The 23,273-nt window shown below is 39.4% G+C and overlaps 1 protein-coding gene across 2 annotated transcripts; it reads right to left on the minus strand.

Annotated features, from left to right (window-relative positions):
* Positions 1–2,200: 2,200 nt before the first annotated feature.
* Positions 2,201–22,575, minus strand: ptpn11a (protein tyrosine phosphatase non-receptor type 11a). 2 transcript variants are annotated; one of them, XM_036140655.1, is made up of 16 exons: positions 22,301–22,575; positions 18,997–19,119; positions 14,477–14,671; positions 11,667–11,859; positions 10,925–11,044; positions 10,713–10,826; positions 8,568–8,664; positions 8,380–8,459; positions 7,891–8,049; positions 7,617–7,748; positions 7,294–7,448; positions 7,133–7,200; positions 5,585–5,736; positions 5,386–5,504; positions 5,189–5,293; positions 2,201–2,279 (listed from the first exon to the last, which is right to left on the minus strand). In XM_036140655.1, the coding sequence occupies exons 1-15, from the start codon at positions 22,312–22,314 to the stop codon at positions 5,224–5,226; spliced, it is 1,791 nt and encodes a 596-aa protein (XP_035996548.1). In that variant the 5' UTR covers positions 22,315–22,575; the 3' UTR covers positions 2,201–2,279; positions 5,189–5,223. The 2 variants fall into 2 exon arrangements, with proteins under 2 accessions (XP_035996548.1, XP_035996547.1); XM_036140654.1 differs by having other exon boundaries at positions 11,658–11,859.
* Positions 22,576–23,273: the final 698 nt, after the last annotated feature.

The following is a 23,273-nucleotide window of genomic DNA, read 5'->3' on the forward strand; positions in this document are numbered from 1 at the left end:
TTGAAGAAAAAAAAAAAAAAAAAAAAAAAAGAAATCATTCCAATTACATGATGCTTAAGAAATAAAATGTGTGTGTGTATATAATGATGCTGATGAGCCCTGTTAACAGTTCATCTGACATATGAAACTAGCCCAAAATAAATCCAGCATACAACTTCCTCACGAAACCACTTCTCGTTTTTAGGCTCCTCTGCACCACAGCTACATATCTCAGTCCGTTTTTGTTGGCTGAAGTTTAGTAAAACTACTTTATGAAGAACAATATACTGTATAGTGATAATATACAACTTGAAATTGTTGGAGCAGAAAGTATTGCAAGGCTGAAATGTGTCTTGTAGACGCATCTCGGTTTAATGTGACACCAAACGCACTCACGCCAATTTTGGGGTCAAGCTAATCAGTTGCTGCTCAGATGGAATCCCCAGTTTAAACGGCGTGGCTTCAGTGTCCTCCTAGGCTGGTGCAGACTGTAGAGGACATAACGGAAAATGTTGGGATTCCTGAAGCTACTGACCCTCTAAAACAGTCTCACCACCAATATTTGTTGAAACTACAGGCTTAACTTTGCTGATGCTGAAACAAGTTATGCTCTTGCCTGCTTGTTGTTGGACAACCCTCTAGATTGGGGGACCAGGATCTCTGTCGGGGTGTAAATTTTAATCAATGTTTTCTGTGTATCCATACATATATAAACAAATAGCGAAGTGGGCTCAAGATGAAGCCCTGTGGAACACCAATGTCAAGGGCACCATGTTTCTTCTGATTCACGTTTCAATATATGTTGGTGGAAAAATTCATGATCTAGTTGTATAAAGTACCACTAAATTCTAGATTCAGCAGTTTCTGAATACAATTTGAAATGACAATGTAAAAAATAGGCTAATTACTACTTGAATGTACGCTGTGATAGAGTAAATGAATTCTTTTCACAAAATGTCAAACGTTTTTTTAAACACTAGTAGTTGAATAGACTCCCCTAAAAAGTTGTATAGTTGTTTTGCACATGTGCACCAACCATCCAATTCAAGACTACAACCACATTAAGGACTAATATATGTTTCAGAAGCTGAGAGATGTGCGATTGTTTTGTTAAACAGTGACTCTCAAACTTAAGTACATGCGGTGTTCATAAAAAGGCAATGGTACACAACAGGCATTAGTTTTCAAAAAGAAAAAAAAAAATGAAATGCACTTAAAAAAAAAACAAAAAAAAAACTGTGGCAGCCATGGACCTGTAGCAACACCTGCAGGTGAGATACATAACAGATTCCCCTGAAATCTCAGTATGTCAACATACTGAGTGCGACAGAAATACAGGCCGCCATGGTGACTCCTCCCTAAACCGCGCAATAGATCATTTATAAAAGCTAATTCAAGACTGAAACTGCTCTGCTGCTAAAGAAAAGTGCAGCGTTAAGGATATTCGGCTCCAGCTGAGGAATGGTTAATAAACAGACTGAATTCCACTGAGAGCATATTAAGCCTATGTAAACTAGAAGACAGAAAAAAAATACATAATTTACACCCAAAACATTTTTGATTTGAGTGCATTTCAGGTGGTTCAACAACCAAAAAAGCAAAACCCTCATTTTAGAAGTCACAGGGTTAGAGACGAAAATTAATATGGTTTAATTTTTAAATTATAAACATTAATAGACGCTAATTTTGCCCTATAACCCAGAAACCATCATCTCGCTCTGTATTAAAGGCTAACCGGTTAAAGGACTTCAACTGTTCACATATAGTTTTAAAACAAAAAAAACAAAAAAAGCTGAAGGAAAAAAAAAAAAAAAGATTTAAAAAAATAATTACTTGTGGGTTTGGCACAGGCCTTTTTCAAGAAATTCCTCATGTTTTTCTAAACACTACATTACTTTGGTTAATAACGAAAAGAATAAACATAAAAATAAAGATGAGCAAAAGTTAACTGGGTAGTTTTCCCTCTGAGAAGAGTGCACTCTGTCAGCAGCCCTTGTTGGGTATTATCCCCAAGGCTGAACTCGAGCTGTAGTTTAGCAGGTGACGTGTTTGGCTTCTCAAAGGCTCCTCTGATGATCACAGTGGTTAAGAATTCAACTTGAGGGAAAATGGTCGAGTAGAAAGCGCAACAAGATTATGAGCTCGCCGTCTGGTGTCCCTCAGGTTTTAGTTTGGTTTTCATTGTGTCTGTCCCCTGCCCCCCCTCAACCCACCCCCCCCCAAACCCCACCCATTGTTCCTTATGGTCAAGTCTCAGGCGTCAAGGTGTAGCTGGCGAAAAACGTTCAGGTATCCGGATCCTGGAAAGAATAGCAAAAAACAGAACATAACCATCAAGGCAAGTTTATTTACAAAGCACTTTTCAGTAACAAGACGATTCAAAGTGCTGTCATTCCTGGAATAATTTCCTTAAAAGCAACATTGGTTCATAAACAAGAAATGAATAAATTGGATAGAAGAAAGGGCTGTGGGAGCGCTGGTGGGGCAGCGGGTAGCGCGACCCATGTACGGAGGCCTTAGTCCTCGACGTGGTCGACCCGGGTTCCACCCATGGGCTTTTCCCGCATGCCTCTCCCCCTCTTCCACTCCCTTCCTCTCAGCCTACTGTGTTAAAAAGCGAGCCACTAGAGCCGTGAAAAATCTCCAAAAAATAAAATAAAAGAAGGGTTGTATCATATTCAAAACGGTTTTTGTCTTATTTCTCCGCCAGTTTCTGAAGTCAGAGGCACAGTATCATGATTTTGTCTTTGGACAAACCTGGTTTAAGAGAGTTTATTACAGCAGTGGATGGTGATGACATAAAGAACCAGAGTCAGTTACCAGACGGAGATGGAGGATGCAGGAACAGAACGAAGGAGCTGCGCTGCTGCAGAATCGGGAGTGAAGACCAGAGACCAAGAACACAGGAGCGGAAACCAGCAGCGCAGCAAACAGAAACTAAACTGACCAGACGGGAACCCAGACGGGAACCAAGACGGGAGTACAGGAGCAGACAGGCATGGTGTTGGAGTAGCTGAACATTACGAGCCGGCAACGAGGAACAAACTGAGGTGAGCTTAAAAGGGGTGTGAACAGGTGGAACCAGTCAAGAGATAATTACAGCCTGACGGGTGCTCCTAATCAGGCTGCGCTGGGAAAGAGGAGGCAGGGACTGCTAAGAATGCAGCTTTAGGCTGCATCATGACACAGCATTTACTGTATTTTTCAGACTATAAGTCATACTTTTCTTTTTTTTTTTTTTCCATAGTTTGCTTGATCCTGTGACTTGTGCTCAGGTGTAAGTTCTATATCGATTTAAAATGCTAAATCATACTGACCAACAGCTAATAACAGCTAGCGCTAGCTTACAGCTCTGTTGTCCGGGCGTTTTACAATTTCGCTGATGCACAACAGCTTTATGATGCTGTCAAACATTTGTGTCATACTGTTGGCTTAGCAAGTAGCACTGTTACGCTCACGGTCTAACTTCAGCGTAATTTTGATGTACGACCGTATCATAAGAAGAAGAGAGCCAGAATAGAGAAATGCAAGTCAAATCAACATCTTGTTGTGAACGTTATCATACTCAATTATCAAAACTAGGGTCAATAGGTTCAATAGAATAACAGTTTTTCTTCCTTTTGCATTCTAGATCAACATTACAGTCCTTACATCCTCCCAACCAATCAAAAATGCAGCCCCAGGAACCAAGCTCCACCCCCTTCAAAGAGTTGAGAGAGCACATTTTTTCTTTTTTTAAAAACTTGCAGTTTTGGTATAAAGTTAGTTAAATAAAGGGTTGAGTTTGAATTCAGTGTTTGTGTTTTCTGTATCTAAAAATAGGTCACTAAGCAACAGCATAAAATGGCCAAAGCTGCACCTAAAATATGTTTTGAATTTGTTGATAATAATTTATATTGATCAATATGAACATTTCTATTATATCAATATGCTTTTGTTTATATATCGTCCAGCTCTAATCGAAACCCAATAAAATGGACACTACCAGTCTGCAAACAATTTCTAAGCTTAGCTTGAACGATAAGTATAACTTTCAGCTATCAGAACCTTATAACACCGGGCCGAGCATGTCCCAACTAAAAAAGAAGGGAAGCACAGGGAACAGAAACACATCAAAGATGCTTTCCAAACCTGTGGGTACCCTAACTGGGCTTTTGTCAAATCAGCAAGAAAATCCAAAAGACCCACTGCTGAAAACATGATGGTGAGAAGAATAAACGCAAAAACATCGTCATCCCATATGTTGCTGGAGTCTCTGAAAAACTCAAGAGGATTTTCTCCAAACACAAAATCCCAGTACATTTCAAACCAAACAGGACCCTCAGACAGAGGCTGGTGCATCCTAAGGACAAAACCCCCAAGCCTAAGATGAGCGGAGTGGTGTATGCAGTTCAGTGCAGTGAGGAACCAAACAACCTCTCCACAGACACATAGCTTAACACAGGAGAGCTACCTCCTCAGGACAAGACTCTGCTGTCCACCTACACCTTAAGGACAAAGGACACTCCTTTGAGGAATAAAATGTTCACATTTTGGACAAAGAAGACAGATGGTTTGAAAGGGGTGTGAAGGAAGCCATCTACATTAAGAGAGAAAAACCAACCTTAAACAGAGGAGGAGGCCTTAGGTTCTAACTCTCAAAAACTTATAATACAGCTATAGGATTAATTCCGGCCAATCATCACCTCAATCCTCACCCTCATACGGGTGATCAAAACATCGTTCCTACAAGCCAGGCCAATAACGACCCTAACGACTCCCCGTTACAGAGGAGTGGACCAATTCAATTCAGGTTCAATCTGCAGTCTTAATGACTTTAACGACTGCCCATTACTAAGGGGTGGACCTGTTTCTGTTGAATTTGCATGTTAATAGGCCTTTGTTGGGCAGTAGTATAAAACTTTATACTCTACATTACTCCAGACTTTTTGAATTGAGAAAGCTTCCTGGATAGGAAGCGAAACGTCTTCAAACTACAGAAAACCAGTCCAGTTGCTTTGCTTTTTTACCTTTTTTTTGGAATAACGATAAGTTTAGCACTACGAATAGTCTTGTTACTGAATTAAGCTACACATATAAAGTCTCCTTGCCTAATGCGATGAACAGAACATTAGCTCTACAGTCATCTGTTTGGGTATCAGCCTGACTGTACCCACCACTGGATAAAAACAAAAAACAAAAAACACAATATGCCATTTATGGTACTTACCTGGAACTGATGAGTCCTGGAATTAAAGGCAGGTCTCATCTGAAGGTCTTCTGCTGTTGCATCAGACCCACATTCTCATACACTCTGGAGCTGTCATCCCTCATCCTGACCCCAGCAACACAATTCAGGGAGAAACAACTGCTTAGGCTTTCGAAAAGTGATTTCATTATTTTACATTTTCTCTCAGCGTTACTCACTCTGTGCAGACGGGAGTAGGAATGGGTGAGCAAAGAGGTAGAGGGCTCTGCTCTCCACCGGACAGGTCGGACAGAGAATATTTAATGTTGGTGTACTCGCGTCCTTTAATCTTACTTTTCTGCAGAGGCGTGATGAACAAAACTTTAACACAAACGACAAAACTGTAAAACCGAAGACATGATGTGGCTTTCTGCAAACCTGCTCCTCCTCTATGCGTCTCTGCAGCGTTTCTATGTAGTGCTGCACAGCCATGTAGATGAATCGGTACTGCGCCTCGGTCTGCACCATCCCTGAGCGCTGTGAGCGAACCATCTGAATGGTCTTTGGCACATCGATGTCACAGTCGACCCCTGCAGCAAGGACAGCGACACGTTCAGATGTCAGCACCTCGCACAAATCATATTTACATCTTTGCTGCTTTTTATGATGAGAGACATAATCAAACAACCTTGTTTAAAAACCTACGTATGAAAATGTGAGAGAATGAAACTAAACTACAGAGTAAAACAGTTATCCAAACCAAACAGTGGATTGTCAGCAATTTTCAGCTGAAAACTACAGCAAATGCTAAGATAACCACCAATAAAAACAACGATCAGCCAATATCTGCCCATGTAACACTTACCTTTGATAAATGGTAAAAACAGAATCAGATATTATGTAGTTCACATGTTCATGTATCTATTTGCATGTGGACAACACACCATCTCCTACATTAGCTTTTCTTAGTGTCTGTACCATAACTGAATAAGTAACGCCTTCAGAATTCTCCAGGAAGATTAGAGGAGAAAACCTGAAGAAACAGGTTCCTATCAAATCAAGCAATCTGTTATCCCTATTAAAGATACATAAAAGAAATCTAAGAATATGCCAATAACAGTTTATGACAGATAAATAGAATGTTTTACTTTAACTAGAATTTCTTTTCATGAATTTTAGTTTCTACTTAAGTTGGTGCAAAATAATTTAACATTATTACTTTTGCTATGAGCTGCAAACATTTACTTAAGCAGATGAAAAGTATTGTATAGATGTTTAAGGATTGCTTCCAAATACAGGAAGCTTGTTCCTCATCTTTATTCTGAAAGCCTGCTCTAAAAGCCTTTTGACTGCTCTGCCTAAACACGGCCCAGACTCTCCTCCAGTAACAGGAATGGGCAAAGACGACTTCACACTTTGGACCAGCTATTGCGGAGGTTATTGTGCCATATTGTGTGGAATGAACAGTACCATCATTACCCTTTAATTTCCAAGCATTCCACTGAAAAACCTGTGGGCTAGAAAGCTGTGCCCTTTCACCCGCACCCTACTCCAAAGAAACTACTGAGGAGATCCACTTCAAAACGATGGCTTGGAGCTAAAAAATAAGGCGCAAGGAATTAAATTTAGCCTGTGTAGCTGGAGTCTTTTGCAAGACACTGTTGGGACTTTTAGCTACTGTATCGGTTTGCTTTAAAACACTATAGGGCACACTAGAATGAAGTATTGTCTTTTTTTCTCCATATTTCATTACATTAAACATCCTACAAAACAATACAGTTAAATCATTCAAAACTATCAGCTCAAGAAACTCAGTAGCGGGTCTGTTCTATCAAGGTTCACATTGAAATTTAACACTTTGGAACTTTGTTCTTTTTTGCTTTAACGGTGACATTTTTATGTACCAAAATATGCGTGTGTGTTTTTGTGACATTTTTAACGGTTCTGTATCCTTCTCCTGCCGTTCTGTGAAGCGGTTGTTCTCACCTTTTTCTCGGATCACATCAATCAGGATGTCGATCACTATAAAGGTCCCTGTCCGTCCGATCCCTGCACTGAGGTGGATGGGAGTTAATGGTATTTCTACTGCTTTCAGTACTCTGATTGCTTTCATTCAGCCAGACATTTTAGAGCAGATCTGTGGGTACCTGCAGTGAACTGTTATGGGCCCAGCGTCCAGAATGCCCTCCTGTTTCAGGTTGACTTCCTCCAAGAAGTCCAGCACACCACCCGGGTCTGTGGGGACGCCGTGGTCCGGCCAGGTTCTGAAGTGGTACTGCCACACTGTGCGTTCTGTGTTACCCTGAAATCGGTTTTAAGACCCAAGGAGTGTCACCAGAATGTTTTCAGGGCAGAAAATGTGACACTGTCATTGCTTAAAACCTTTCAATTTGAAAATATTTATGGTGCAACTCTAACGAACACTTGTGTTGCTTTTGCTCAAAATCAGACAGACATACCGGCAACTCACCTGACCAACTTTGGACAGCTTCAGTTCTCGGAGAATGTAGTCATGAGCGTTCGTCTCCCTGACGTTGCGAACACGCATGGCCCCGTATTCCTTTAGAGCCGACATCTCGGGCCAGTACTTCACACACTTACTCTGTGGAAACAATTATACCATTTTGAGTCTGACAGATGAAAACAAACCATTAACGGAACAAACGAGTCCAAGTTCACGAAAAGGATTTTTTTAACCAATCCTGCCTGAAAAGGAAGCACCCGTTGATGAATCTTGTGCTCACCTTCCCCCTTTCCACCTCTTTGGTGGTCATAACAATGACTCGAGAGTTCTCCTGAAAAACCATCCTCCAGAAGTCACTGATGGTGTTCTGCAAACAGCCCTGAGTGGCAATGTAGCTCTTCTTCGGCTTGGCGTTGTTACACTTGATGTCTGCCTCCGGCTGTATACACACACACACACACACACACACACACACACACACACACACACACACACACACACAGAGGCTCAATGGTTAACTTAAAATTACCTTTGAGCAGGTGTCAAACCTCAATTAAGCACACATTTCTGTTTTCGAAATGTTTTGTTTATTGATCTGATGTAATATTCTAATCCTAAATGTCCTAATGTTCTAATCGGCTGTATGCAGAAAAATCCACAGTTAACTGAAATCAAATGCTGAAAACATCAGTCTGTGTCTGTAAGGACAAACAGACTGATGAAAAAGTGAAAGAGGAAAAAGTGACTTTATGACGACGGAGGACGCTACCATGATAATGTTGGCGTTGATGTAGTCGGAGCCTGCCTCGCTTGGGTCGCCATCATCCAGCACTACACGCGAGTGGTCGACTGTCAACAGGAACAGAAACACATTGTGTGTTGGTGCTCTAGTCTCCTAAGTTAATACCTGACGTGTTACACTCCGGCTTATTTAGGAGCGCCATCTGGGTTACTCACAAGGCAAGATGTTCTTGTATCTGTTCTTGTTTTTGTTTTCTGGTCGTTGACCCTCTTTGCGACTGTAGAGCAGCTTGCACTCTTGCTGCTGCAAAGTCTGAAGGGAGGGAAAAAAAGGAAAGACAAAATATTTGTATTTTATTTTTTTTTTTTTACAATAGCGTTACATTTATCTAAGCCCCACTTAGTCTTTGGAACAGGGTGTTACAAAAAGATGGGACTTGCTAAGGAGAACTTGGATCCATTTCATGAATGCTTTCAATGGTTGGTTGTTTCTAAAAAAAAAAAATTACTTGCAATATGCATTTTATATATGATTACCTGAAAATGTGTTTTTCTGGGCTTAGAAAAAAAAAAAAAAAAAACAGAAAAAGACCCTCTAAAAAGGCCTCTAATTGCCAGCGTTGTCATTCTAGGGGTTAAAATTTCAGAAAGCGTCTGAATCTCTTGTATGTGGCGAGCACTAGTTGGATAATGTATTAACGCAATATTTTTATGGAAATCTTACCAACTGACCATTGGTCCACTGTTAAGCTATTGGCATTAGGGCTGCAACTAACGAATATTTAATAGTCAACTAATCCATCGGTTATTTTTTCAGTCGACTAATCACGATTATCTTTTGTATGATCTCCATCATCGCTTGAGCTGCTTGCTAGAATATTTTGACTGTTCTTGTCTACACAATGCCTTTTTATTGCCTCTTGTTGTCACTTTCCTTTATTAGCTTTATAAAGGATTCTCCATAACATATTAATTTTAATTTTAACTGGCTTAGTTTATTTGTAACCAAAGTAAAAAATTTTTGCTGTAAAAATTATTTTAAAAACCTTTCAACCTTCAAGCTTTTAACATTGCTTAATGCCTAAAAAGATTTTAAGCTCGAGTGTCAAAAACAGGAGCATATTATCAAGCTTGCAGTCAGGCTTGTTCTCTTTAATTAGAGAATATCCCCAGCATCAATATTAAAAACAAGTGATTTACTAATTTCCAAATAAACCCCATCGTTCTATTCAGACATTAAAGTTAAAACTATCCCGTCACGTAGCTTCAGTTTAACCTCAACGACAAATGAAACACTGAAATAAACCCAATAACAATCTTTGGATATCATCTGATTTAATTGCAGCGGGAGATTCAAAACAGTCTGCCCCCCTGAGGCTGCCTACTGCGGGGCTGAGGATCTCGATCGTCCCCTCAGCTACAGCTGGGTGAAGAGCAGTGAAAACGGATGTAACGGACATTTCACAATTAAGCCATATGTTGATAAACCAAGCAGATATTTCAGCTTTACACAGCAACATCCTTGTCTAAAATCAATCTAAAAGTCAATGTTTCATCAAAGAAAGTATAATTTACGAAACTTTACAAATTTTAGTTTCATCTTCTTCATGCTGGAGCTGCAGTCATGCGAAAGGGTCATGTGATAGGTGTGCTCTTTGCTCACCAGGGAACTGATGCTATACTGCCCTCTTCTGCAGCCTTAGTGAACTGCATGTGATTTAAACTAACTGAAAGTTAAACATGGAGACGGCAGTTATGTTTATATATTTCTAAACGACGCGTCAAAGCATGAATTTTTGCGTCAATTTTTCATTATCAACAATGTCGACTAATTATTGCAGCCCTAATTGGCACAAATATAAAGGTGGGGAATACGATTTTTCTCAATACCTGCTGAAATTAAAGCACTAAAAATGTAAATTTCGCTAAAAAAAAAAAAAAAAAAAAAATGTATGTATGGCACAGACTTTAGTTAATGACAGCATTCATGAAAAACTTTGGGGGAAAATTTGTTGATATATTTCTATGATAAATGTTTAAAAAATTTTTTTGATATGTTGAAAAGACAACGGTTATGTCGGAAGGGTTCATTTACTGCTATGATGGGGCACATTTTATTGTTCAGTTGCCACCTTTACTGTTGCCACAAGATACTAAATCTTAATTTAAAGATTATTATCCAATATTTACAGGGAAACACTGTGCTTAGCCAATAGTTTTGCTTTGAATAGTCGTTGTTGCTTATCTGATTCTTTGGGAAAACAACTGCCCACCTCTGACTAGCATGATCTCCATCCACGATTCAATACTGAAACAGAAAACTTAAAACTTAATTGTTCCGTAAATCACAAAATCAGTTACCTCAAATTCTTCCCAGAAGCCTTGTTTGACCTTGTCCGTGGCCTCTGCCAGCTTACTCAGCTCCCGAACTCGACTTTCAATCTCTGCTGCGTTAATACGAGTAGTGTTGAGGGGCTGCAGGGGGCAGGACCAACAGAGGGGTTCTTTAGCCAACTAAAGAGCACAAATGCAGTACTGTTATGCAAACTTATTGAATTAAAACAGAAGCAGACCTGTTTAAGCTGAAGGACGGTGCCAAGCGTTTCCACCATGGGGTTTTTCTTGTAGTGCTCCACCAAGTCTGTGAGGGAGTCAAACTTCTCCCCCCCACCCACGTCGTACTTCAGATCCCCCTGTGCAAGAACACACAAGTGAAGTTTCTACTGATAAATTATCTTTTTTTTAATACAACTTAAATTGTTTTATCAATTATTTTACATCTATATTTATAGATATTTTAAATATCTATAAATATTTTTTGCCTTTTTTTAAACTAAGAAAGTTAAAACTATGTTCATTATGAACCAGTTTCCTGGAGAGGTTTTCCTCGGTTTGGAATGCGAAATAAAAATTTATGGGAGGATTTTCCAGAAAAAACAAAACAGGGCTTTATTTTACAGCAGTAGCTGGCACAAATTGCTTTTAGCGGGTGGCTTCTTACAAAGACAGACCTAACAGTGCTGCTGTGGATTTGGCAGATTAGAAAGACAAGACAGACTTTAGCAGTTAGGTATTCAGGTGTAAAACATTACGTAAAGTCAGTCAGTGAGATACAGCTAATCCCAACAGAAGCCTGGCATCCAACAAGCATGGCAAGACAAAAAGCACACTTACATGAGGAAATACACTTTTTTCTTTTTCCAAACTTGAACAGCCTAAAAGCTGAACTCATTAACAGAGTTTATAAATTTACAGAATTCAATGCTACAGAAGATGGAGGGCAGTAAGAGTGAGAGAAGAGCTGACCTCGCTCACCTGGCAGCGGATCATGACATGAGTGACTTTGGGTTTGCCATCGTTGGTGTCCGTCTTGTCGTCTCCGGTGCGGACCGACAGCACAAAGTCTCCAGGGTGGCTCTGGCTCTCTCTCACCAGGAAGCTGCCGTTCTTGCCTTTCTCCGTCAGCAGCTTCTCTGCATCTCGGCCTGAGAGGTGACCGTGGAACCATCTGGAGGAAAGCAAAAAACAAAACAAAAAAAAAACCCTGAAACATCCAAACCAAGAGAGCGGCGCACAGAATAGATCTTCTTCCAACCTGACTGATCAAACTGTGGTGGTATATCCTTTATTAACACTGGAACTGTTAGCGATAGAACTACATTACATCCTCCAGTATAAACACTTTATTACCCTCAAAGCTTTATTTTAATATTATATAATTTTCCACACTTAGTGTAACAAATAAAATTAAAATAAAGAACAACCTTCAGGATTTGACACATTTGTGCCCGTTAGATTAAACAGAAGTTCGATTCAACTTCCTGAAACCATTTGTTCCTTTTCACTAAAACCAAAATCTCAATTAAAGCAGACAATAGGGCTAAAGTAATATATCCTGTCCTGATGTGGCAGAATATATTACATTCTAGGCCCTGAGTCTCAGTACACACACACACACACACACACACCAAAGAGAGCCACATTAACAGTACACCAAAGACATGAGGGACTTCATTTTCCACTAAATCCACTTTGTTTCCTCAAATTTAGACTAGTGTGTTCCAAAACCCCACAAGATGGGAAACTGCTGTAATAGCAGCATTAGCGTAACATCCCCTGTGTTCCCACTGGAGCGCTCTCAAATTTAGCGATTCCAAACTTAGCATCCAAAATGGCTACTGTTCTTTTAGTATACAGAAAAAGCTGCAGGTATAAACCATTTCTTAGCACCCCTCACGCTTGTATCATTAAACCAGAGATGCATATCGTTGTGTAAAATATCTACTTTTAAAACCGGTTAAGCCCAGAGGGTTTCAGAAGCAATTTCTGCCTGAAAATAGACAAATGAACTACCGTAAATCTAGAAAAGCTGCACAGTTATCAGGTCCTTCTGGTATTAGTATAAAAATAAGACAAAATATATATATTTTTCCAGTGGAACCACTATTACAACTGTTACTATGTCTGATTTATTTGTGATTAAACAAAGAATAAAAATGTATTTCTTTGTGGAAAATACTATAAAAGTTATTTTGAAAACCTAGGACACCTCAGATAGTGTGTAGTAGGTAAAGCACAGAGGTTACAAAACTTTCATAACCTCCATCACTCACAGAACGTGCCATAGGTTGTTGGAAATGTATGACTAGTTTCTCAGGATACCATCCATGAGGGACGAAGCAAGAACATTTGTGTCCTGAAGCATTTTTCCAGAAGTGTCCGCCATGTTTGATAGACCGTTAAATTACATCTTCTGTGTTTAAAGTGCTGTAAACCTAATAGTATTTGTGAAAAAACTATTTCAGCAACTTGTTTAAGAAACATTAAAGCCTCATCCTTGAAGGATTTATGAAAAAGGAAATGGGAACGTGTTTGAACTACTTTACGAGAAGGCAAGGCAAGAAAAATGGGCTAAGAGATAAGCAACATGTTGCTTTTGTGTTTGAGTGTTTTAAATGGAAATAAACACATTATTGTCGGCTTGTACTGTTAACATCAGTTTCCACCAAAACAAACTGGAGGTTCCACTGGTTTTCTGTCTTGCAACTTACTGTTTTTTTGGACTATAATTATAAAGGCGCATCAAATATTCTAATATCACTCCGCACTACAAAAAAGGGAACTAAAAGTAAGTAAAATTTTCTTGAAATGAGTGTAGCTTTCCTTGATTTCATCAGGTGAATAAGATTTGCTAAAGGAAGAAGATTTTTGCACTTAAAATAGGAACAATTCATCTCCATCATCTTATTTTAAGTGGAAATCTAATTTTAGGGCAAAGAATACTCATTCAATTGGCAAATAGTGTTTTTTTCCCTTGATTTGAACAGCTAAATAAGACTAATTTCAAGAACATTTTACTTACTTTTAGTTCCCTTTTTGCAGTGCGCCTCTCTGTATACACAGCTCTGAGAGGGAGAGCTATCCGTCTGTATCAGGAGGACAGAGTTGGTGGACTACACTGCCCTGTTTCTAACATAAGGCCAAAATAAACAACTTTTATATTGAATTAGCTTATCTAGTTTATTGTTGCTAGTGCGTACTCCGGGCAAGGGCTGCCAAACATGAATGCACATCAAGTTTAGACATTACAGTCAGGCAGTCTTGTAGACAGCTCAGGGGTCCGGTCAGGTAGTGACACAGTGTACCGTAATGCTCCAAATATCCATTGAGCGGAGCGGCTTCTTTGCTAACCAATGTCTTACTTACACATTTTAACAGATTTTTGAGTGCATTGTACCACATAAAATAGGTCAGGAAGCAAAACAGTAATTATATATATATATAAAAGGCGCACCGGATTATAAGACGCATCATCAATTTTTGAGAAAATGTAAGGGTTTTTAAGTGCGCCTTATAGTCCGAAAGGGTAAACGCTTTCAACTCTGTTGCGATGTCCTTTCGAGCTCCAACATCTGAGAAATACTTAACGGTGCGTTAGTCTCCAAACCAAACTCACAGCACTCAGTTTAAGTTGGAGACTGTCAGAGATTTCTACAACCTACTGTTAAATTGACATGATGAAAAAAAATAAAATAAATAAAAAATAAACAAACATCATTTTTGTATATTCACTGCAGGGATTCATACATGTGGAATTACAACATTATCAAACATTCTTCTCCCACCTCTCTGATGTAGGGTCCGCACAGTTGAGTGGATACTTGAGCTCAATAACATCTCCATTTTTCTCTTTCAGCTGCCCATGATGCTCCATGTAATACTGCACCAGCTCAGCAAGAGTGGCAAACTTCTCCCCACCGTACAGGTCATAGTAATCCCCTGTGTTCTGGATCTTAATGTGGGTGACTGCTCCATTTCGCCTAAAGAGAAAAAAATAAATAAATAAAGCAACATTAAGAAAATGTACACCTCCAAGTTGAAGAACTAATCAAAGCCAACATCAGACAATGGGGTTTACAACTGAACTGATCAGATTGTCTCGGGTTTAAACAGACAAATAAACTGAACTACAGAGACAGCTGTGTTCATTGGCACCACACATTCCTATGAAAAACATTTGCTCCTACGGAGGAAAAATTGGATCGATTCAACCAATCTATAACTGACAGGCAGATTTTAAGAGCTATAGAAAATAGTTTTTAAGGATTTCCATACTCATTAAAAATGTAAACATTGAAAAATTATAATAGGATGAAATCAATCCACTTTCATCAGGCCATAGCCATTCTGTCTTTTACCAGTAGGTTGATGTTACAGGGTCTTGTGGCACTTTCAGTTCAGTTTAATCGTTTTGGGGGTTTTGTTAGTAAAGAGAAGCTCACATTAGTTCAGACGAGAAAACTAAGTCATTAAGTTTGAGCGAAATTTATTTTTAAAATCAGAGAACTGTCAAATTTGAAACGTGTCAAAATAGAGCACCTTAGTCAGAAAACAAATGCAGCCATGGAGTGCTGCTTCTTTTGCTCGTTTGCTGAAGCAAAGTTTATAAAAAGGGATTTACTCTTTACCAACTGTTCCAGATTTAGACCTCATCTAGAAATTAGGTTTGATCCTCAGAACGTGGAGTTTGAGAAAGGCTGATGAAGTAATCCTCATCATTTTATTGTTTTACCAAGGTGCACTCTCATCCATCCATCGTTGTCGCCTGGATATCACGGATTGGGGTTACAGGTCTAGTAATAAAACCCAGATATCCCTCCTGCCCACAACTTCCATTATTCATTCCTCTCTCTCCTCTGGCATCCTCCCCTCACTTTTCAAAACTGCATCTGTCTCCCCGATTCTGAAAAAACTTGTTCTGATCCCACTAACTAATAATCTTCGTCCCATCTCAAATCTTCCCTTTATTCCTAAAATACTCGAAAAAAAATAGTGTCTGCTCAACTCCACGTCTTTCTTACCCTCAACAGTCTTTACGAGCCTTTGCAGTCTGGTTTTCGCCCCTCCCATAGTATTGAAACCGCCCTAATAAAAAAATCACAAATGATCTCCTCATTGCAGCTGATTCTGGACTCCTCTCCATCCTCCTCGATCTTAGTGTGGCCTTTGATACCATTTCTCACCCCATTCTCCTCAATAGATTATCCACTCTTGGCATCTCTCACACCCCCTTTGACTGGTTCCGCTCATATCTCTCCAACCGCACTCAGTTTATTCAACTCAAATCTTTCGCATCCCACCCTTCCCTTGTCACTACTGGTGTCCCTCAAGGCTCAGTTCTTGGCCCCTTCCTCTTCATCACCTACCTCCTTCCCCTTGGCAGTATTTTTCGCAAATTCAACATTCATTTTCACTGTTACGCAGATGACATCCAGCTTTATTTATCCAGTAAACCCACTTCCTCACTCCCCCCCTTGTCCCTTACTAACTGCTTACTTGAAATTAAAGACTCGTTCCCTTCAAACTTCCTTAAACTAAACGGTGATAAAACCGAACTCCTCCTCGTTGCCACCAAATCCACCCTATCCAAAATCCATAGTTTCTCACTACCCATTGACAACTCCTTGGTCTCCCCCTCCGCTCAGGTCAAGAGTCTGGGTGTCATCCTCGACTCCTCCTTATCCTTTCAGTCACATATAAATAACATTACCCGGTCTGCATACTTCCACTTTTGCAACATTCACCACCTCCGTTCCTCCCTCACAACGCGCACTGCACCTGTCCTTATCCACAGCCTCATCACCTCACGTCTTATTATTGTTTATTGATTATTGTAACTCTCTTCTTTAAGGCCTCCCTCATAAATCCCTCCATAAACTCCAACTTCTTCAGGACTCAGCAGCTCGTGTCCTCAGCAGAACCCTCTCTTATCATATTACCCCTGTCCTTCACCAACTCCATTGGCTCCAAGTTCAATTCAGAATACGATTTAAAATCCTTCTATATACTTTCAAAGCCATCCATAACCTTGCTCCTCCACATCTGTCAGACCTCCTTTACATTGCAGCAACGCTGTTCAGCATGGCCAAAGAGCGGCCACAGTTTTTCTCTCAAGCAGAACACGAGATTTTAATGGAAGGTTATGCCGAATTTGAGTCATTAATTAAAACGACAGGTAACACCTCAAAATCTGCTAAAGCCAGGAGAGAGGGCTGGTAAACAGTAGCAGACACATTAATGCGTAAATACTGTCCATGGTAGATGTTTCTATCACTTTCTACAGTATGAATTTTTGCATTTTAATAATTTCATATTTACTTTGTTCTTTTATGTCAGAGCCTCCACGGGACCCACTAGAACATGGGAACAAGTAAAAGTGAAATACAAGAATATAATTCTACAAAATGGTAGCCTTTAATTATTATACTGTATTTTAAAAAGCCACTTGTTATGTCAAGAGATCCAAATTTCGGTGTCATTCCTTAGACACTGGAAGTAAAGGACGTGTGCAAACTGGGAATTTTAACAAAAAAAATTCTTTATCTATAAAAAATGAAGTTCTTACTTTTCCTAGTCATACACAGTTTACATGGTAAAACTGTATTGCTCCGTGTCTAAATAATCCATCCATAGTTTTTTCTAATACAATATAAGGCTCGACAGGAAGCAAGCCTTTCAAAGTAAAACTAAACTTCACAATAAAATGGCCTGAACAAATCTTCTTACTGAATAGGATAAAAATAAAAAGCAAACCATCATATAAATAACTTAAATATTTTCTATTTCTGGCTCCAACATCACTTTTTCCTCTTTAAAAGCCACTGTTAAATGATGTTTGTCTGTTTATAACAGCCACCAAGAAAAATCTCTCTACAATTACACTGTCGCGCTGCACTAAAGGATCCTGTCTATTGCGCAATACGCGATTAATTAAAAAAAAACTCTGCAAATTATTCTTGCACCTTCCACAACAGGTTGCTGTCGTAAAAATGGACAAGACATGGATACGACAGACTTCCACATCTCCTCCGCTTATACAGCTGTGATCTAATCCTGTTTACATGAAATAAGCCTGCTCTCTAGCAGGTTTAAGCTGGCGCACATGTTGCTATGACAGCAAGTTCAGGATGAGTTTCGAAGAACCAAACGATCCAAGATCATGCCAAATCGTCAACAATCAAATCCAGCTAACTGAGTTAGCGACGTACGAAGAACAAGCCCTAGGAGGAAGCAACCCACCCTCTCCATTAAAAAAAACCCCAAAAAACAAACACTTTAATTCCTCATCATTAAACTTGTCCCACTTTTTCAATCTTGTTAAAGAACAGAGCAAAACGTCGGACTAAGCCAAAACCTTTTGAGTTTTATGAAGTCTAGCCACTTAACCCTAACCTGAATATAAACTGATGGGTTTCTTTTTTTAGATACAGAGACAGATGAGACGGCGTGCTGTTAAAATATGAGCCGACCACTAAAATATTGTCTATGTCAGCTGCACTGACTTAATGATAGTTCATCTGAAAAATGTACGCCCTGTTTACAAGACAAAATGGATGCCACTGGTTTTCTCCCCATCATTCATTCTTCTAAGAGAGGAGCAGAATTCGATGTGGGAATTTCTAGAATGATTTCACCGTCATTTAATTCTCTAAACACCCCTATGGGGACAGGGAGAGGCCCACTCTAACATGTTATTGCTTTAAGTAAAGCCTAGCCACCTACCCAGAAGACACTGAGCAAAAGCGGCCTTCATTCCAAGTCCGGTTTGCGTCTGCTTTGTAAATGAAAGTCTAATATTTGCTCTCCTTTCAGCCCGGGTTGCTCTTAACAAGCTCCTGGGTGAACCATCTGCTACGTGACGACCAGCTAGTAGTCAACCATGTCTCTTAGTTTAGAGTAGCGAAATATGCTAAACGACATTTTTACACCCGTCTGCTGCTCGCAGAGACAAAAAAGAAATAAAAAGACATAAGCAGACCCTAGGTTGGACGAAAAAAAATACGTTTTTTGTTTTAATTCCATATCCAGAAGATTTTTTTATTATTTATTTTTTTATTATTCATTTAGAAAAATAATTTTTTTATTGATGCAACTGTGTTCAGAAAACTCCCTTGTGGCGACATACTCCAGGTATTGAACAACTTCATGTTTTCTGCAAGGAATAATAAATAAAATAGTAATAATAATAATAATAATAATAATAATAATAATAATAATAATAATAATAAGTCAATGTACTGGTTTAGCCATTTATTCTGAATCCCAGAGACAGGAGTCACACTGTGCCCTGAGCATCAACACTTACCGTACTGAGAGGGTGAAATCTCCAGGATTGCTTTTGCTTGGTCTGGCTAAAAAGCTCCCATCCACTCCCCGAGTCAGCAGGAGGTTTTCAGCCTCCACGCCTGAGATGTTGGGGTGAAACCACCTAGGAGACGGATAAATAAGGATAAGCCGTGACTGACTTTGCGGTAAAATGGGGAACAGATTGTGAGAGCAAAATGGATCATCTCCCCACCACCACCCAAAACCCTCCAACATGACCCACCTACATATAAATTACTCATCTAACACCTCAAACACCTCATAATGCTAAGAGTGAACTATTATTATACCATGGTCTGGGTGAATGCTCGATTCTGATTGGCTGCAGGGTGTCCGTTAAAAAGAAAAAGTGATTTAGGACACCTATAGAAAACTGTACGATTATGATGCCGAAAGAAAAGACATTACAGTGTTAATAATTGATTTAATATTCATTTCATAAGTGACCATAGTATAAGTAAGATGATGCTCTTTGAGGTGTTTATTATCAGAAATGAATGGACTTTGCCGGCCTAATTAATTTATTTCTGATACCGGACACCTCAAATAGCATTATCCCTTCCATATAGTCCAGGAAGTGATATATGGTAATACTGGTGTAGAGGTCCAATTGACCCTCAGTATATACATTTTTGTCACGTCAGTTATATCCTGATTTTTAAACAAATTTAGAGAGATTTAGTTGGGGGGGATTCATGCTATGCTCTTTCTACGAGTAGTAAGGTTTGCAGGAAGCTCTACTGCAGATTAGCAACAGGCCTGAACCACCTGATCCCTTCACTTATGGTGAGTGATAGAGATGCAGCAATCTTGTTACATTTAAAACGTTGATTGAGATTGTGAATGTTATGCTTCCTGTCCGATGCTGGAAACCGTCGGACTCAAGAGATCGCGTTGAGCCGAAGCGACTCATGATGGCAGCTGGACCAGAACAACTCTGAGGTGATGCAGGATGGGGACTAACACGGTGAAAACGATGCATAAAAAAGCAGGTATTTCTGCATCCAGTTCAATAACTTCCAACCAGTAATGAAAACACAAAACTCTTATTTCAAGTCGTATTTTCCTTTGAAGGAACATTTGAAAAAAACAGTTTTGTTCATTTTGAGATGAAACGGATTATTACTGAACAGTTCTAAGAAACATTTTCCATCCACCCTTTTAGACGAGACATAAATGTATGCTGAGCAAGATGATGCTTTGCATGCAACGCTGACTCTGTATTTTTCCACCTTCTCTTCAGCCGACTCGGTTTCCCAGAACTTGGTTTCTGTCATGTCTTCCATTCAATCCTCTGTGAGCAGAGGTCAGCAACTCAAGTCATCCTATCAGCCTTCTGCACCTCTCCCCTCTAACATTTAACCTCCTTATTCTACTCGACACAATGTAGAGAAAATCTATTTTTAATCCTGCCATTCAGCCCCCTGCAAACATTCACACCAATTGAAATTTCACACCTAACTTAGTTGTTGATACATAATTTGAGTCAGATATGAATTCCTTTATTAGTTGAATTTTTTTTATAAATATGAATTTGACAAAAAAATAAATAAATAAATAAATAAAAAAGTAGAAGACAAGCCCTAAACCTTCAAATTCATTTTGTTTGTTTTTTTGGGTGATAATAAAGTATGTTATCACACTGAAACACAGGTATAGATAAAAAAATAAATAAATAAATAAATAATATCAGACTTCCATCAAAGCAACTTGTATCTTACCGTCCCTATATGATAAAGCCTTTAAAAGATGGGCTGAACAAGGGTTGATTACAAATAACCAGCTATTTGGTAGCAATATTTGCACACTTATTTAACTATCATCTGTGATTCTGTTGAGAATGCATATTCTGTGTTGAGATGTTTATGCCTTTAATTATTTGTCTTTTTTTATCCCGTGGTATCGAAAAATGTATTGAGTATTGAATCTTTTCCTGGTTATCGATATTGAGTTTGAAATTTTAGTATCACGACAACCCTAAACTGTATGGATTCAATATTTGGAATGCTATCCTTCAAGTAGACATATGCCAATTAATCAGTCACTAATCGGAATCGGCCATTTTACTTTTGATTGATTAGCTGTGATCTGAGAGGCAGGTCAAATACCTACAAATGTGAATAAATGCTGGTTTGTATTGACCAAAATTAAGAACTATCATTATTCTTGAACTATAAAAGAACACATTAACCAACAGCATGTACTCTGATGCCATCACTTTTTGTTCAACTTAATTTAAATTCAGATAAAGAATTAATAAAGATATGAGGAAAATACTATAATATCTTAATTTTGCATGGTATTCAAATTTACTGCCCCCATTACGGAACTTGTGGTCTATTTTTATGTGTATGTGCTGTAGGTGGAATTACATCAATAAATATAAAAACAAAAACTAGTAGTAGCCCTAAAAGAAATTTTAAAGAGAGCCATATTAGGCAGGAAAAGCCTGATCGGTGCATCTCTAACTCCAGGTACTAGGCATGACATGTTCAAGCTGCTTGCTGAGTACGTTTAGCAAGGTGGGCGTTACTGTCCCGGCATGCCCACGGGCGACGTACATGTCGCTGACCCAAATGCAAAGACTTACAAAAAAAATCGTTGCAACACTGCTGACAAAAGAAAACCAAAATATATACGAAAAGAAAAAAAGAAAACGAGATGAGCATCAAAACGGATCTGTCGATCACAACCGACATGGATATTGCAATACTTGGAAATTAAATCACAAATAAAATGTTTTCCCCACCCCTGTGCAACCCTTAATTAGCGTCCCAATAAAACTTGAAATAGAAGTGACAGCGTTTCATCATTTCGGAGCTCATTCGATAATCAAATACTAGAGGGAAGGCTATGCCCCATTGAACTTGCATAGTTTCTCTAAGATTTGTCTAGATGTGTGAGAAAATATCTAGAGGTTTTTTTGACAGATGTTTACGTGGTGCAAAACCTGATGAAAATGTGCAACCTATACAACTCAAATAAAAAGCCAATTTAATAACCAAGACAGGTTTTTCCAGCTTCTAAATGATACATGATTACGGTAAAGGAGTTGCCGATAACGGTGTAAAAGTGTTTACAGATTTGGCTTTAGATGTAGCGCCCCCTTCTCCACTCCCCCGGCAACCACAACAAGCTAGCGGTTTTATTATCTTCACCTCCCCCCCTCCCCAAAGAAGCTTCCTACCCCCCCAAACCGAGCCCCAAACAGCTGAGCGCAGTTAAACTTAGCTGGCTCCGCTAACATCGCCACCAGACATTGTTTCCCAGGCAGACCCCCTTACCTCCGAGATGTCATTTTCCCCCCGTTCTTCACTTCCTCGCTGGCACTAAGCGGTAGCGTCAACAAGCTAGCGAACGTTTAGGACCGTTTCCGCTTCAGCTAATCAATTAGGCGCTTCATCGACCAACACCCGATCGGAACGGGCACGGAAAAGGAGTTACACATCCACAGAAAATGACAGTAGCGTCAGCTGCAAAAAGCCTCTAGGCCTCGGCCCTGAAGACTCCACAGCCAGTCGACTGTTAGACGTCACCAAACCTGCGACGCCACAGAGGCTGCACGGGTTTTATGACCGCGGGCGGCCTCAGCGGAGCGCCTTGACATAAAGTTGGTTTCTGTGCAGTCTCCGCCCGAGCGTTGCTCGCCGGCAGACAGTGTGACAAAAATGAAACGTTCCGATAACACTTACGTAGCGCATGCCCAATACAACCTTTTTTTTATTTAGCTGAGGAGATTCTTCAGCAGAAAACTAGAAATGTCTGGGCTTTTAGTGTGTCAGATCCAAGCAAGGTATTATTGTCTCCGGAGGTTTTAAGAAAGCAATTGTCTGATAAGTGCTCTGCTTGTTGATGTGTATATACTGTTGTTTTGTTTGTTTCATTTTGTTTTAGTATATTTAAATAAGTACAGTTGACACCAGACATTTAAATTGGATGAACAGACTTTTGTTCTAAAAACGTTTTTGACAATAAATCAGATTCAACTTTTTCTGTTTTAGGCTAGTCAACATTTATTTAAATTATTATTATTTTATAAAAGGCAAAACCTTAAGCACACTGCTTTCTTCTGTCACACAAAAAAAAATAAAAAGTCAGGCAAGACATAACACAGAGAATTGTAGTCCTCCACAAGTCTTGTTTATCCTCGACTCCAATTTCCCGATGTCTGCAGGTGTCCCCTTCATCTGTTAGAGCAAAGCAAGCGTAGACACCACATGAATGTCTAGCCACCATGTTCAGGAAGGAGATGGATTC

Source organism: Fundulus heteroclitus, chromosome 8 (assembly GCF_011125445.2).
Source record: "Fundulus heteroclitus isolate FHET01 chromosome 8, MU-UCD_Fhet_4.1, whole genome shotgun sequence".
Lineage (NCBI taxonomy): Eukaryota > Metazoa > Chordata > Actinopteri > Cyprinodontiformes > Fundulidae > Fundulus > Fundulus heteroclitus.